At 43.1% G+C, this 17,981-nt stretch overlaps 1 protein-coding gene across 4 annotated transcripts in view; it reads right to left on the bottom strand.

Moving 5' to 3' along the window:
* XPO6 (exportin 6) overlaps positions 1-17,981 on the bottom strand; it is a 107,604-nt gene that overhangs the window by 67,644 nt on the left and 21,979 nt on the right. For all 4 annotated transcript variants that reach the window (XM_052636379.1, XM_052636378.1, XM_052636381.1 and 1 more), the window contains exon 2: positions 2,557-2,647. In XM_052636379.1, the coding sequence (XP_052492339.1) occupies positions 2,557-2,647 (91 nt within the window). The remainder of the gene's footprint in view (positions 1-2,556; positions 2,648-17,981) is intronic.

Raw genomic sequence — 17,981 nt, 5'->3', positions numbered from 1 at the left:
GGTAGATGTATCCACGCCACTCACTCAACACTATTCTTACATACAATTACACACACACAATGACGGCTAGAAAAGTAGGAAAAAAAAATTAAGACTAATCTTATAAATACAGAGTTGGAAAAAAATGCAAGAGAATTCAAGATGGTTAACTCCTTTCATGTGAGTTGGTTTTATTTTAAAACACCACCCAAAGAGTCAGAAGTCGGTAAATAAAGAGTAGCAACCGTGGGAGTTTCCAGGAACCCTGTCTACCTCAAATCACTTGGAAATGGTTTTCTTCCTCCTGAAGCTGCTGGACAGACAGCAGCATTAAGAGTCTATCACCATGCTTCCAGACATGCTGCCCATAAGTCATAAACTGTAACACAAAGTGGGTAAAAATACAAAGGCCATGACCCTGAGAGATTCTCGAGAGCCCCCGGAAAAGCAGCGAGCACAGCAGCCCATCCTGATCCTACAGTCACTGCTCTGCCAGAGTCCCACCACTCAGGCTAAATGCACCAGGGCAGTCTCATTACGAATCCCAGAGAAGCAAGCGCACGGTGCCTTCTTACAATAATCGGGCAAACCTTCCATGTACCCCAGAGGCGAAGCCCAACCAGAGACGATGACCTCTGACTGGAAATGAGGAGCTCTGGGCTCTGTTCTAGACTCTATCACTAACTCACTGAGTCTGAGCCCAAGCGAATCCCTGCTCCTCTTTGATGCTCCATCCTTCTCCACTTTTAAAAATGACCAATCTGTCTCCAGAGGCTCCCTGCTATCAGCTCTGTCTCTAGAGCACTAATAACACATTTCTGTTGGAGGATGGGTGGGGCCCCTATAATAAAAGGTCTCCCTCTCTCCCCCACCTAGTGTGGAAAGACTGTAATTTATTCTAAGATATCAAAAAAGAAGCAAGAAGTGGTTCCAGCCCACACACTCAAATAAAGCTACGGAGACTAGGTACAAAGAGAACTGAACTAAGGCACGCCTGGTACTGAGCCCCCGGATTCCCTTTAGCTAGCATTCAAATTAGACATTTGTAGCATCTGGTTATTTAAAACTACTTTAAAATCAGATTAGAATACAAACATGCTAAAATGATACCACTTTTAATGCATGAACACTGAAGATGAATAACATTTGCACTGCAAACTGAAATTTAAGAGAAAAACAAAAGCATGTCCATTATAAGCTAAAAACAGGACTACAGAGAAATTTGTGTTGGAATATTTAACAGACTGATTTAAGGGAAAGATCGTTCACCTCCTTTGGTAAAAATCACCAACGATGTTTTTACTGTAAGGTACTTTGGTAGCATAAAACTAATAAGGGGCTCACTCCGGGAGCAGGAGTTGCATCAACACAACTGAGTAATAAGGGAACCTAGGGGAGCAAGCAAAGTGGGTCTTCTGAGCCAGATGCCTGATCATCCAAGTGGGCCCAGCTTCTGTCAGTATCCCCCACTGATAAATGCTCTGGTTCCCTATAGCACACTCCCTTAGAAAAGAAAGGCATATACAGGGGAAGTCCAAAAGAGACCATCACATCTAAAATGAAAAGCGATAAGAAGGTACATCCCCCAGGATCTGATGTGATGCTCAAAGGATGCTGCAGCCAAAGCTTTACTGACTGGCCACCTGAAAATCCAAACCCTAATCAAGCTTTGGACCAAAGGGAGAGATCAGCCATACCACTTAGCTGGCTAACATAACTTAGAGAAGCCACATGAGCCAGAGAAATGGCTCTACAGAATCCTGCAGACACAGAAAAAGGCCTCCAAGGAAGTGAAAGCAATGAAGGTCAGTGCAGAGCAGCCAGACATGCAGGGGCAGGCCTGCCAGTTTGGATCAGGAAAAACAGTTTTCATCTTCAAGTTCAGGGGTTAAGTGAAGACTTGGAGACACAGAGAGAAAGACTACTCTAGGACCAAAGTACAGCATGTCTCTGAAGCAGAGATCTCACACTTGAATACCCTTCTAATGTACAGCATGCTTTAATGAATATCGTGCATGTAGATGAACATAAAATTCAGAAAGAGGTTCTAGAAGGTGCTGAGATTCCCAGAATACCTGAAGTTATTATACCTACACCTCTCTGTTGTTTGAAGCTTCTGTTCAACAAAAGTTTCAGAAGGAGAGGAATAACAATGGCGATAAAGAAAAAGCAAGAACTGGAGGTAACACCGGTTAAAGGATCTCTGGGCACTAGATAAGATTTCAGCTAGACTTCTACACACCAAAAGTATGATTGTTTTAATGTTTTTTATGAGATTTTTTTTTTTTAATTAAGTCACAGACTTCTTGTAAAAGTTCAACACTGTTGAAATTAAGAGCAAAGCAGGAGGAGGGGTTTCCACATCATCACTCTGGATTAAAGTGGGCTCTGCTGACGACATCCATTGCAGCTAGGTCTGTAGACCCCACCAGTCACTGACCAGCAGCACTGGAGCAAAAAAAAGCCAGAACTCAAGGGGAAACATTTAGGCTTGACCAGTCCAGAGTACCAACTCCTTCCTCCCCTCTGGGGTCTGTTCGTTATAAATGACTCCTTAGAATTCAACACTTCACTTACCTATCTCACGTTTCCTTTCATTGGTTGTACAGTCATGGAAAAACTCTGTCATCAGACTTTCCAATGCCCTGAGAGAGGCTTCTTCAGATGCCTAACAAAGGAATTTGAAAAAAAATCAGCAACTGTATTTTCAGTTCTATGCTCCTCAGTTCCATCCAGGTCACATTCAACAGTCATAGTAATTTACTTCCTCAAAACATCTTGTCAACATTCTTCAGATGCATGATATAAGCCAGAAAAATTGCAGGGAATTTCCCACTTGGCTCAGTGCCCAAAGCTTTAGAATACTGTATATATTCATGTTACCATGCAATTAATTTTCAATTATTTATGCTAAGGAAAACGGGAGCGATAATTTAAAATTTAATTCTGGAAACATATTAAAAGCAAATTAACAGTCCCTGATTTATTTTAGACTGAACAGGTAGAGTGAAGAGATTCAGAGAGGTTAGGGTGCTTTATAGACTATCCGTCAACAATATATTTGCCCCTTGTCTGAATAGCGTGTGTTAATAATAGTCGCTCAGTTGTGTCCAACTCTTTGAGACTCCATGGACTGTAGCCCGCCAGGTTTCTCTGTCCATGAAATTCTCCAGGCAAGAATACTGGAGTAGGTAGCCATTCCCTTCTCCAGGGGCTGTTCCTGACCCAGGGCTCAAACCCGGGTCTCCTGCATTGCAGGTGGATTCTTTACCGTAATATGAGCCAGCAGACTACTGGCCATATTCTGACTCAGAACAACTGCAGTCAAACTGCCGCATGGATTTCTGGGGGTTTTCAAAGGGACTCCAGGAGCCAAACATGATCCCTCAACTCTCAATCTCACATGAGCAGCCAACAGAGATTAAGGTGTAGCTAAGAGCCAAGCAGAGCAAGGACTCAAAATAAGAGCACCTCCCAACCACAGACCCGCAGAGAGCCCTACTCTCAGCTGAACCACGCCAGCGGAGAATGAGAAGAGAGGGGCCCCAGGGCTCCTCCTCTCCCTTTTCCATGCGGAGCCCCAAACCCACTTCCTCTTCTCTTACTGAAGGCAGGAACATCAAGCACAGCAATGAACTTGAGTCAACACTCCTCACATAGCCAACCAGTCTATGACAAGGTGAGCGCTAGCAGGCCCTTTGTGAATCTTCACTGGCATTAATCTACCATGAGATGATCAGGAGACGACAGCAGTTCTGATTTCTTAATCGTCTATTAATTTCCTCCTTTCCACCCACCTTCCCCATATCCTCTCCACTACCCCCCGAGTGAGAGCTGACCATTAAAACTGCATTTTAAGGGAACTTCCCTGGTGGCCCAGTGGTCAAGAATATACCTTGCAATGCAGGGGACACAGGTTTGATCCCTAGTCAGGGAACTAAGATTCTGCTGCCGGCCCTTGGGTCGCCGACTACTGAGCCCGTTGGCTCTGGAGCCCTTGTATCACAACTAGAGAGTCTGCGCCACGATGGAAGATCCCGCCTGCCGCAAGTAAGACCCATCACAGCCGAATAAACAAACAGACATTTGTCTAAAAAACTGCATTTAAAACAAGTCCACATTCAAATGTGTCATGTATCAAACTGTAGTATTAGCAGGGGCCTCTACTTGGTAACTGGCTTTTCAGGAGACTGAGGAACTTGGGCCACTTCTGTGGGTGAACCAGCACTTTTTAGGACTGGTACTAATTATACAGGCTGAATCAGGCTTGCACCAGCCCATCTACACCAACCAGCACATGTAAACACGCCTCCGCAGACGGGGGTCACACTCAAGCAGTGCCAGGCACAGCTGTCCCTCCCATGCTGCGGTCACGGTGATAGCCCTGCAATGACAGCTGAACTCTGACATGTGGGGTGATGAATTACTGCTCAACAGTTCTAGCACTTGTGAATCTGAAGCACTTTCTTGTCTGAATTTCACAATAAGCATTAGCCCTCTATTCCTTTTTCAAACCAATACATCAGTTCAACCAAGAAAAATTACTGGATTGCAAGCTGCTTAATTCTAAACTACACAATTTTTTAATGCAGAAATAACCAGAATGTGGGACAAAAATAAGACTGCAATCCTTTTGTGTGTGTGTTTGTGTTGATCAAAATGGTCTCACTGTTCTTACTGACAGATTTTCTAAGTGTTATAAATTCAAATTTCAAAATGAATTTATATAAATAAAAGAATGCTTTGGTCTGCCTCATAGATCAACTTGGTGTACCATTTCATCTGAAAATACGATTTTTGGTTTTTAAAAGTTTGTGAGAAGATTTGAAAGAACCAAAGGAAAATCTGCTATGTTAAAGTAACTTTTTGGCAAAAAATAATAATAATAATAATAATAACCATAAATCAAGACATATTTCTTGAACTAAAGCCAGCTATTTAGCTAAAATAAATCAACAGTTTTCTGGAGCCAAAATAAGTTCCTGAACACTAAAGACACATCTTCAAGTCACACCTGCTCCACAAGTGATTCTTTACTTTTTGGCGGAAGCATGCAGCTTATGGGGTCTTTACCAGGGATAAAGCCTGGGCCCCCTGCAGTGGAAGCATGGAGTCTTAACCACTGGACCACCAGGGAGTCCCTCCACAACTTATTCTTACAGTGAACGACACCAGCACAGACTAGAAAAAACTTGAACTCAGCACATTCAGGCTGTCAAGGTTTATTTCAGATGGGTTCTTGAGGCAGAAGTTCATGAACTTGCCAATCACTGGTCATATATCAAAGGCTGCTGCAGCAAGTTTCTGCCTCCACAGAAAATCCATCTCTATCTCCACTCCAGTCCCATCACACCCAACCTCACAGGTCCAACCCAAGAAGCTAACATTCCCACAGAAACGGGAAAGATGAACACCCACCAAAACCATAGGATGTGCTTCTTACCAAATGATGGTCGCTATATGAAAAAGGAAACCTCCAAAACCTAATAACCCAGTGCCGTCACCAGGAATTTCTCAACAAGAACAAATAACGTGCTGTTTGCATTTTCAATCACTTCTCTAACTGCAGAAGGAATACCTACCCCACAGGGTGTTAAGAGGATCAAATGAAACACTCCACGTTAAGCTGCTGGGTAAACTCCTAGGAGCTATCTAATTCACAGTATGGCTGCTATCGTTTTTATTTAGTCCCAGATACCAAATGAAAGCAGACCAAAGCAAAACAATAGAAGTACTCAGGCCTCCTTTGAAACTGGAGATTCACACCCTAAGGGCTTTGTCCCAAACATATTTAATTTAGTGGGGCTTTTCTAACTGGATTTCAAAACGCAACTATTTTAAGGGGAAGGAAAGGAGGCTGAGACTTTACTAAGGTCACACAGTCAGAACAGAGATATAAAGGATAACATTCAAGACCTGCAAATGGTTGAAGGGATATTGGAGAACTATCCCTAATTGGCAAGATGGCCAGTGGACTCCTTGCCAGTTGTTTTAAGCAGGTGGTGAAGCCAGAATTCAGACAGCAATGGGTTAAGAAATTAGTGATAAGTCAGCACATGAGACTACACTTTCAAGTAATAAAAGGACAAAGAAATAAAACAAAACCAAGTGCCCTGATGTGGTAGGAAGAGAGGTTTCAATTCCCAAAGGCTATTCAAGCACTGCACTGATTAACTGATGAAGAACATTTAGAATTCAGACACACCTGACTGCTTCCCATCCTGGACACGATTTAAGACCCAGATCTCACAGAACAAAAAAACGAGGTCAGCTAAAAACCAAGCAAGGCACATTCCACACACAATAAAATTTCAGTTACATGGCAGATATAAAATATAAAAGGTAAAACAATAAAGCTTCTAGAAAATATAGATCATCCTCATGACCCCAGGGTAGGGAAAAAAATTACTGAAAACACTAAACATAAAGAAAAAGACTGATAAATGGAAATGGTCACCAAATGGCACCATGAAGAGAGTGTAAAAGAAAGCCGCAAAATGGAAAAAGATATCATCAATATGGGTAACAGAGAACTCAGCGTAAAATAACCTCTACAAATCAGTAAGGAAAAGATAAATGATTCACCTTTTTTCAACAGGCTAATAGTTATAAAAGAGGATACTCCAAAAGCTGATACACAGAGCAAGTACTCAACCTCATTAATCATCATAGAAATGTAAATTAAAAACAATATAATGCCACAAATCTATCAGAACAGCTAAAGTTTAAAAGACAGTGACAGGAATTGCTGAGATGCTGCTGGTGGGACTATAACCGGTATAATCATTTTGGAAAATGAACACATGCATACTTTATGACCCTGTAATTCTACTCCTTGACAATATAGCCAACAGAAATTTGTACCCCACGAAATGTACACAAATGTTCGCAATACCACTATTCATAATATCCAAAGAGTCCAAAGAACCCAATGTCCACCACCAGTGGGATGGATAAGTTGTGGTTCATTCATCTGGAAGATGTTGTAACAGTAGAAACGAATGAATATTGCTTCATACAACATGGGTGTGTTTCACAAAGCTGAATGAAAGAAGCCAAGACACATCCAACCTTATTTGTTTTATGCTAACTTTTAAAAATGAGCAAAACAAATCCATGATGTTACAGAATGCATGCGTGCTCAGCTGCGTCCGACTCTTTCCAACCCCATCAACTGTATCAACTGTAGCCTGCCAGGCTTCTCTGTCCACGGAATTTTCCAGGCAAGAATACTGGAGTGGGTTGCCATTTCCTACTCCAAGGGATCTTCCTGACCCAGGGATTGAACCCATGTCTCTTGGGTCTCCTGCATTAGCAGGCAGGTTCTTTACCACTGAGCCACCTGGGAAGCCCTATAATCAGAAGTGATTATTATTAGCCTTTGGGGAAGAGGGATTCTGGGATGCTGGTAATATTCTATTTTCTTGATCTGAAAGTTACACAAGGATGACTGCTTTATGCCCTTTGTAAGTACATACACACAAGTTTTGAAACTTAAAAGGAATACTTATTTTCAACATTCAGGTTGGTGTCTGCAGACTCTGATTTTAGAAACTGTGTTTTTTCCTCTAATAGCACAATTATTAAGAGCAGTCTGGGGACCCAGAGGTGAAGTCTGAGCATGAGACTCCTAAATTCCTAGGAATCATCACCTATTTCTCCTCAAAGCTGCAAGGATGACAACAGAAAGTTGCAATTCCGAAGTCTGTATTTCCCTTAGACTTCCCTCAACAGCAAATTTAGACAGGATGGTGAATTAAATGTGGCTCATAATACACTCGTGGAGACCTATGTACATATCTAAAAAATCTTTTCTGTCCAGAAAGAGTTAAAATCTGCCAAGTGGAGCTTTCAACTGTTCCTGCCTTAACTTTATCTGCTTTTTTATGGCACTGCTCATGGTCTAGCAACTCAGACACTATACTATATGACTGATTTATTTATTAAGTCAACCAAGACTCACAATTACCTAAAAACTTACCAAAAAAAGAAAAAAAAAACTGAGAGAAGGGGAAGGTCCACATAATTTAAATCTTCTGACTCTTCCCCACTACCACTTCTACCAGGCCCTAACCCCCTCCTGCCTAGATTATTGGAACTTTTTACCTAGTCATCCTGATGTCAGCTTTCCCAATTCCAATTCCATCTCTACTTCACTACCAGATAAATGCTTCTAAATAGCCATTTTCTGCCCCAGTTAACCTAAATCTAGCTTTCAAGAGACTTTATATCTGGACCAACTGAGATGTTCAGTTAACTCTTCAAGAAACAATCTCAATATTCACTAAGTAATGAATATTGCATTAGGTCCTTGAGATACAAAAGACTGTCCTTGACTTCCAAGAACTGGAGATGGCCTGGGGAGCCCGGGTTGGGGGGGCGGAAAAGTAGAATATGACGGTTTATATCCTACAGTAGTGACATATGGATAAATAGCTTTAGGAGCCCAAACAGAACTCTGAGAGACACAGGGAAAGCTTCACAGAGATGACAAAATACTTTGGGATTTGAAGAATGCAGACAACGTTTACTAGCAGGAAAGCATGCCTATGCCTGATTCACTGTTACTCAAGACAGGAAGCCATCACTCCGGTCTGAATACTCATGGTCTCCAGAACAAATAGCTATTCCCATCCTGCATTTGCTCCTTGGTCTGCCAGTGCAGGAGATGTAAAAGACTCGAGTAGGATCTCTGGGTCAGGAAGATCCCCTGAAGAGGAGCATGGCAACCCTCTCTAGTACTCTTGCCTGGAGAATCCCATGGACAGACAAGCGTGACAGGCTACAGTCCATAGGGTCACACAGGGTCAGACAAAACTGAAGCAACTTAGCACGTACGCACGGCAATTCACAGTTTCACCTTCATGAAATTTCTTATGAAGTTTTCAGTACAGAACCCTCCCTTGTTTTCATCTTCTGTATTTCCTCGTAAGCGGTATCACAGAATTTTGCCCATGGCAATGTTCTCTGCTCACTTCAGAATGGCACCATTAAAGAGCACAAGCTCTGGTGTCGGGTTCCTTGGGTTCAAATCAGAACACATCTCAACCTCGGCCTAGTTATTTAACCTGTCACTCTCCTCTTACACACAACTGGGAATAATAAGAAAACCTAACTCATAAGACTGTTCTAAGGATTAAAGAAAACAACCTGTGTAAAGCATGTAGTAAACATAATGCCAGGAATACAGTAAGGATGTGACGTCACACCTGTACCTGTTAATAATTCATAGATACCAGGCCTCTTTCTCTAATGAGAACATGGAACTGTGTGGAAAGAGATTCTGCCTAATGCGGTCCTATTTCCTGTAACAGCCAGTATGGTGGTAGGAGGAGTGTCAGTCGTTGAGTCGTGTCCGACTCTTGGCAACCCCACAGACTGTAGCCCACCAGGCTCCTCTGTCCGTGGGATTCACCAGGCAAGAGTACTGGAGTGGCTTGCCATTCCCTTCTCCAGGGGATCTTCTCAACCCAGGGACAGAATCTGGGTTTCCCACATTGCAGGCAGATTCTTCACCATCTGAGCCACAGGGAAGCCAGTGTTACTGGCACTCAATTATTTTACAGACCAAATTCAGGAGAGTAAAAGGAACAAGTAGACTGTTGATATCGTTTCTCAGGAGTAATGGTAATTCCTCCAATGCAAGATACATATGACTGTGCTTTAATTTCCCCCTTTGAAGAGCTCTGATCATAATGACTTTTGCTCACAAGCACTCAATGATTAGGTTCTGAAAACCAGGAGACTGCTAACAATTTATCGTAAAAACAATGAGACTGACAATGGATAATATTGTGCTTTGTCTCCTAAGACAGGACACCTAGACAACAGTTTTCTCAAATCCTGATTAATCTGCAATGTTTTACCTAATTGCCTCTAGAACACCCCTCTGTAAAGCAAAACCTTTTTATAAAATTGGTACTGGGGAAAAAAAAAACTTTCTTTAAAAGAAGGTTGTTAATCAAGCTTTTCATCACCTTTACCAAGAGCTACATTTTGTCTATTCTTCAATGAGATGAATCACATGAGCCTTCTGTACTCAGGTTGATGCTTCCTTGATAGTAAACCTAAATACGAGGGCAAGCATATAGCAGAATCTGAGCTCAAAGACTCCTACAGCAGATCCAGAACATTTTACTACTCCAGTTGCTTCTATCTAAAGAAGGTTCCGGAGAAAAATGATTCTATACTAACTGCTGACCAAGGTTAAAAATTAAAAGTATGCAAAAGACACCTGGTGTGTTAATAAGAGATTTCATTAGCAAAGAAATTCAACCTCATGTAAACTCTGGAAGCTAAGAGGATTACCACGGATGTCTAAACTCTCAAAAGAAAATTCACATTCTTCCCTGCACCCTTCACCACTGCAAAGAAAACTGATGAAGGAAAATCTCCTTGGCCTTTAGGCCTGCATATAAATATGAGATGAAATACTAAGCTTAAAATAACACACAATGGAAATCAATGTGACATCCATCCGTCCATCCCTTCCTGCAGGCAGTTCAAAACGCCAGGAAGCACATCAGGGAAGACCCAGGCAGGAGAAGGGTGCGCAGAACAAGACTTCTCACCCTTCCCATCACTGTTCTTTGTTTTTTAAAGGACAGTGTCTGCAGACTGAGACACAAACTAAACAAACCATGATGAACTAGAAAACTCATTTTATTTCTCTAAAAGCAAACTGGTGAAACCAGTTGAATCTTCAAAGTCTAACACTTGGGTTGTTGAATGCTGAGACAACAGATACCTAGGAGTAATTAAGTTATACACAAAAGTTGCAGGGCAGGAGTGGTCGGAGATGGGGTGCACGGGGCGTGGAACACGTTTTCTACTGATGGAAATACAGGGAGCGCCACACCTTGTTCTGGGAAAACAAAGCCCAGGCAGATGTACTTATCACAACTCTATGAACATGTGTCTGCAACTAACTACTGAAGTTACACATGTGCCTACAAAGGCTCCTGGCTGTCTCGCCTATAGCTTAAATCTGAATGATATTTGCCCTTTGAGAGTAACTACAGACATAACTTTGTATGATATCATCATGCAGATACTTAATATTTGATTAAAACATATACTGCGGCTACATCTAAACATATTTCTAACCATAAAAAGGCACCTTTCTGCTTTAGTCTAAATCTACCATAAAGTTGATCAACGGCAAGACATCCCCCGCTCCCGCTCCCAGTATTTCTTGGGTCTGCAGACAGTGCCCAGTCAGATTCTGTTTCTTCCATGAACAAAAGGCTCTGTTGACAGCTGAGGACTGGGGGTGAGGAGCAGTATGACAGCCCAGCGTCTGAGCCAGGAAGCCCAACTGGTTCCACTGCGGTCACGAGAAAGTCAAAGCAGTGTATTCTGTCCCCACAGGGACCAATTAGAGGAAACATCTCGTACCCAGAAGACACTGTGTTTTATGCTGGGAAAACCTTATCCCTGTACTACTGGACAAGCTATAAAAACAAGAAGCACCAATTAGCTATGAATGGACAGGTGCACTGGTTTCAAAAATTTCCAGCAAATCTAAAGAAAACTACAGAGTCATCACAAGTAACTCATACCTGATTCTAGACTAGATACTACACTGGAGGGGGGAAAAAATGCTATAAAGAACTTAATTTGGCAAACTGACAAAATTGGAATACAGATGGTAGATCAGCTAAAACTACTGAATCGATGTTAAATTAATTAAAGTTGACAGCTGCACCATGGTTATGCAAGAGAATATTTCTATCAGGAAATACACTATACAGGGGCAATGGACCATGACATGGGCAACTTACTCTCAAATGATTCAGAAAATATCATGTGCATGGACGTATATGCATATACATACATATATAATAGATACAGAGAGGAAGTGCAAATAATAAAGCAAACACGGCAAAATGTTAACGAAAGGTGAGTTTGTAGAAAGAGTGTTAAGAGTGTTACTGGTACTACTCTTTCTTTGCCAGATTTGCCAATTTGAAATTTTCCCAAGTGAAGTTTTTTAAAATCTCATCTGTTGGATTGGTACATTCCATCTTGTTCCACACTGCTCCAAGTTAGCTAGTCAAAGAGGAAAGAAAAAGTGAGAAGAGAATACAATAAAGGAAGAAATTATTTTACTTTCTCAGATGCCAGATTTATTATCTCACACTGTTTCTGAAAAAGGATAATACCTAGGTCAGACATTAAAAATTTTGCATCTGCTGATTGGACTATAACCACATCCCACTAGGAGCTAAAATACATACAATTTATATCCTTATTTATTCATATTCTAGTCAGAAGGCTTTAATTAGACAGCCAAAAAAGTAAATGATAAAAATAGTTATTCTGCAAGAAACTGTCTAAAATAAATGAGTAACACAGCCAAGACTGGGCTCTCTCTTCACAATCCCATCTGCTGCTCTTTCCCAGGTACGTATCCCAGGAGGACCAATGTTTACATCTGCATGCAGAGTCAATTAAACTCAAAAGATATGCACTGAGCACATTTTAACACAAGGCATGCTACCAAAAATTCCTAAATCAGGACCATGGAATCTTAAGAGAGAAATAAAACAAACCCCAAAGAACAGCAATTCAACCCCCTTTCATAGATCAGGAAAATAAAGCTCAGAGAGAGCATCTTGTCCAAAGTCGGCAAGCTACTGGTCAAGTCACTGGGCAGGGCCACCAGAGTCCCTTCCCAGCCGTAGCTCCTCTACCCCTTGAAGAAGCGCAGAAGTGTTCTGCTCCATGAGCTAGGGATGGTGAATGACCTGCTGTTACCCTGCCTCTGATGAAATCAGGAAGTGGATGGGTGCAGGGTTGATGAACCACCGTAAAAACAGGCAGCAAACATGAATCACAATTACCACTGCGGCTCAAACGTAACTGATTTCATCTCACTGCTGTTGCCACTGGAACTGTTTAGCAGCAAGTCTCCTGTAAATCCCATACCACATGCCTCCTAAATTACTCTGGAACAGAACTGCCTTTCTAAATAACAGTTAAAATAACGTTTGACATTTTGGCAAACATCTCCAGGCTGTATTACAGAGTGCTGGAATCTGGGAGAGCATAATCACTTCCTTTCCCTCGCCCTAGTTCTATCCATCGATATATAATCACTTCCTTTCCCTCGCCCTAGTTCTATCCATCGATATATAATCATTTCCTTTCCCTCACCCTAGTTCTATCCGTTGATACATAATCTCAAGAGACGAAGTACAGATCAAAGTCTAATGTCCTCCTCAGGATGGGCAAAGCTGCAGCCGCCTTCCTGTTCTGAACTGCCCCAGCCTGCCCAGGTCCAGCCACGACAGGAAGGCAGGACACAGAGCAACATGAGCTTCTCCTGTGGGGAGACAGGTGAAAGGCTTGAAAGCTGGGTAGCTTTGATGCAATGACTTTCTACCTGGTAGATGCGGGCCATGTTACTAGGCTCCCCGCCACCACACACTCATCATAAGCATATCAGTGATCAATCTCTCCTGTGGGAAGGAAAAAAAGTGAGGTGGGAGACACAGCCCAGAAGAATCTGCTCCAGTACAACTCCCACCTCGGGTACAGACGACAATCCCCCAAGTGGGCACCAGAGCAGGAATGAAGGGACACAGAAAAGGAGCTCTTTACATGAGAAATGACTGAACGGGCTTCATGCGAGCCAGTGCTAACACTAAGAGGTCCTTGGCCACAGAGAAAATGCCAGGTGAGAGGCAGGCCCCGCTCCAGAGTACAGCCTCCATGACTTTGGGCAAATCCTGCAAGCTGCTGGACAGGCAGCCTTGGACTAAATGCAATCAGGTGTGTGTCATGCAGTTGATGATAAAAGGAAAATGCAAAGCGTTCAATTGCTCAGTCGTGTTCGACTCTTTGCAACCCTCCATGGACTGCTGCCCGCCAGGCTCCTCCGTCCATGGAATTCTCCAGGCAAGAATCCTGGAGTGGGTTTGCCATTCCCTTCGCCAGAGGATCTTCCCAACCCACGGACTGAACCCAGATCTTCTGCATTGCAAGCAGATTCTTTACTCTCTGAGCCACCAGGTAAGTTGATGATAAAGCACTATGTAAATGTTAGCTAATAAGTTATCCCTCTTTCACTGTACGTTACTCTCAGCCCACCCTCCATGTTTGGATTTGCTTTTATAAAGACAATGTCCTCTAAAGTTGTCGTCAGCTTGTCCCTCTCAATACACCCTGCACCACCTTAATACTGTAATTCTTAATTTACAATCAGTCACGTTACTTTAAGGCTCTCAAAGGACCACTGCCAAGTGCCCAAGGGTGCTGATGTATCCCACACAACATAAACCACGATGCCCATGAGAGCAGCTGCCGGAGGACCTCTGAGGGCGCTGCAGGCTGCAGGAAGTGTGGTGCTGCTGCACAAGCAGAGATGTGCGCTCGGTAGGAAGCGACGCTTCCTGGCTGGGGGCTCTAGATGCTCCTCCCGTCACCACAGATGACCACGAGCCACCAGGAAAGACACCGTGTGCTCTTGTAAGAGCAACTCTCTCGGCCAGGGACTCTCCTGGATGCTGGGTTCCGCACAGCTCTACTAGTCGATGCAGCTGTCTTCTAAGTTTTACTTTCAAGAATAAGCTTGGTGCTCACAACTGTGATTTTGTTTAAAAGCTGTAACTTTTACAATATGGAAAAGCTATTGTAATATTGAAACTATACTGCTCCTGTGCCTCCAGCCCTTTGAAGATTCACTGGGTTACAAAGGCAGAACAGTGGCAGTTCCAGGGGTGTTTTTTTTGGGGGGTGAGGGGAGTGGGGGAAGTGGAGGTGGGAGGTACACAGGAGAAAGGAAATGGATACTTAGCTCCTGTCCAATTGTCTGACCTGCCAGGAACCCTGGCCTTGCTCATATCCCCGGGTAAGGCAGGGATGACTCAACAGCTTTCCACCAGCCTCCAATCCCCACATAACAGGAACAACTAGCTGGAAAGAGGAGTACATTATGGCCCTTTTCACAGTTCTCAACTGGAGTAAGGAGAGGAAGAGAGGGAAAGAGAAAGTGCTGCTTTTGACTCCTACCTCTAGGCTTTGCTCCTCACTATGATTCCAAATAGGAAAAGGAGTCCGTCAAGGCCGTATACTGTCACCCTACTTATTGAACTTATATGCAGAGTACGTCATGAGAAACACTGGACTGGAAGAAACACAAGCTGGAATCAAGATTGCTGGGAGAAATATCAATCACCTCAGATATGCAGATGACACCACCCTTATGGCAGAAAGTGAAGAGGAACTAAAAAGCCTCTTGATGAAAGTGAAAGAGGAGAGTGAAAAAGCTGGCTTAAAGCTCAACATTCAGAAAACGAAGATCATGGCATCCGGTCCCATCACTTCATGGGAAATAGATGGGGAAACAGTGGAAACAGTGGCAGACTTTTATTTTTGGGGGCTCCAAAATCACTGCAGATGGTGACTGCAGCCATGAAATTAAGACGCTTACTCCTTGGAAGAAAAGTTATGACCAACCTAGACAGCATATTCAAAAGCAGAGACATTACTTTGCCAACAAAGGTCCGTCTAGTCAAGGCTATGGTTTTTCCTGTGGTCATGTATGGATGTGAGAGTTGGACTGTGAAGAAGGCTGAGCACTGAAGAATTGATGCTTTTGAACTGTGGTGTTGGAGAAGGCTCTTGAGAGTCCCGTGGACTGCAAGGAGATCCAACCAGTCCATTCTGAAGGAGATCAGCCCTGGGATTTCTTTGGAAGGAATGATGCTAAGGCTGAAACTCCAATACTTTGGCCACCTCATGCAAAGAGTTGACTCATTGGAAAAGACTTTGATGCTGGGAGGGATTGGGGGCAGGAGAAGGGGACGACAGAGGATGTGATGGCTGGATGGCATCACTGACTCGATGGACGTGAGTCTGAGTGAACTCCGGGAGTTGGTGATGGACAGGGAGGCCTGGCGTGCTGCGATTCAAGGGGTCGCAAAGAGTCGGACACAATTGAGCGACTGAATTGAACTGAACTGATGGGCAACAGTCCAAAGCCAAGGGACAGAAATTCCACACCACTGCACCTGTGTGCGCCCTTCCACCATTACTGAAAAGGCTGGACACTACCGTTCCTGGGAACGCCTTAAAAGTGAATTGTCACAGCATAACCACGAGGGGTATGGGCTCTCCAGATCTGTGTCTGACCTCTAACCTGTGTCTGACCTCTAACTTCACCACTTACTTGGTGCATGACCTTGAATAAATGACTTCATCTCTCTGAGCCTCAGGTATTTCACTTGCAAAATGGATTTACAACAGTCTCCCCCCACTCTAGGTAGTTATGAGAAGTCAATGACATAACATACAAATCCACTGGCACCCTTAACCATAAAGAAGCAAAACTATTTCACTATTTTTTTCATTGATGAGTCAGTAACCTTTAAAAAAAGGAAGACACCAAAGAAACAAAACTTCCAAATAAGAGTCAACTAAATGCTCAAAAAAATTCCAAGAATGCCACCATCTTCACCAGGGCTACAAACAAAGACTATAGGAATGGTGCCGTCCTCTTCCAGGCTTCTGTTTGTGTTTGGGACAACATGGGTTGGAACCAAAGCCACGACTGCAGCAGCAAAAGCTGTTTTGTTTGCTTTTGTTTTTTTAAGGAAATAATATTACACAGAATCCCAATACATAATACAGACTCAATCAGAGACTGCTGAATTAACAGGGATGAACAGGAGAATTGAAACACCTATCCAGCATTCAGGAGCTCTCCAAGAAACCACCACACTAAAATTCCTAGCATTTTTAAAGCCCTTCCAGCATTGATTCAGGTTCCACCAAGTATGGCAAGTTTTCTCCAGGTAATAAATGGTTGCTAAAGACTGGTTTACAAATTCTCTAAATATCCTTCAACTGGAAGCCTCTCACCACCACCCAGGGTCTTTGCCATCTGACCATCACAGCTGATCCAGTCACCCCGTCACCTGGCCTTGACCTGCCCCTTGGACCTCACCGGGCCCACACTCCCTCTTCCAGTTTCCTCACCCATCCTGGGCACCAGCTAGACCCATCTTCTCCACACAACACCTCCATGTCTTCTCAGATGCCGTTCCCACCTTCCCTACCTAGGGAACTCCTATCTACGCATTTTTCAAGACTCCTTGAAAAGCAGCACCACCTCCGTGAAACCTACTGAAATTCCCCCGGCTGGGCCAGTCATTGTTTGTGGGCTTCCTAACATACAGAAGACAGTGGACTAAAATGACCTCTTTGACTTGCATATAATGCTGGTGAGACTGAAAACCAGTACCACTACAACAGAAGACGATTTAGCAACATCTACAAAAATTTAAATGCACAGATAGCTTCATCCAGCAAGTATACTTTCAGCAGTTTCTTCCCCCACCCCACACCCCCTCCACCCCTGCCAAAGGTTTATGTGTGAAAGATCTTCAGGTCAACACTTTATAAAACAAAAGATTGGGAACAACCTAAAATTCCATCAAAGCAAGATTAGTTAAATAAGGTACATCCACATCATGGAATACTACGCAACTGTGAAACAATATACCAGTAGGTATAGTATGCTAGCCATTAGTAGAGGTAGAATGGCTAAGAGAAAAATACACACACACACACATACACACACACATACTCTCTCTCATTTACACTGGCAATGGTGGATGCTTCTGAAGAAGAGAATGGAGTACTGGGGGCAGGGGAACAGAAAGAGGCTGACTTTTCTCTGTATACTCTATTGCATCATTTAAATTTTGCACTTTGTTCACTTGTTTAAAAAGAGAAAGAGAGAGAACGGGAGAAAAAAGAAATTTCCTGCTAGGTCCCTCCAGTGGCCTGGAGTGCAGAGGCAGAGACTACTTCCAATTCATCTCTATTCCCAGGGTCTACCTAAGCACACAGCAGGCACTTAATAAACACTTGTCACAGGAGTTACTTTACTTCTTTCTCTTATGTTAAGTGAAGCTGTAAACTAGTTACCCAATGGTGATAACCTAAAAAGCTAACATTTACTTAGCACTTGGTACACACCAGGCACTGTCCTA

The sequence above is a fragment of the Budorcas taxicolor genome, chromosome 2 (genome assembly GCF_023091745.1).
Source record: "Budorcas taxicolor isolate Tak-1 chromosome 2, Takin1.1, whole genome shotgun sequence".
NCBI lineage: Eukaryota > Metazoa > Chordata > Mammalia > Artiodactyla > Bovidae > Budorcas > Budorcas taxicolor.
This window is presented reverse-complemented; position numbering and strand designations above follow the sequence as displayed.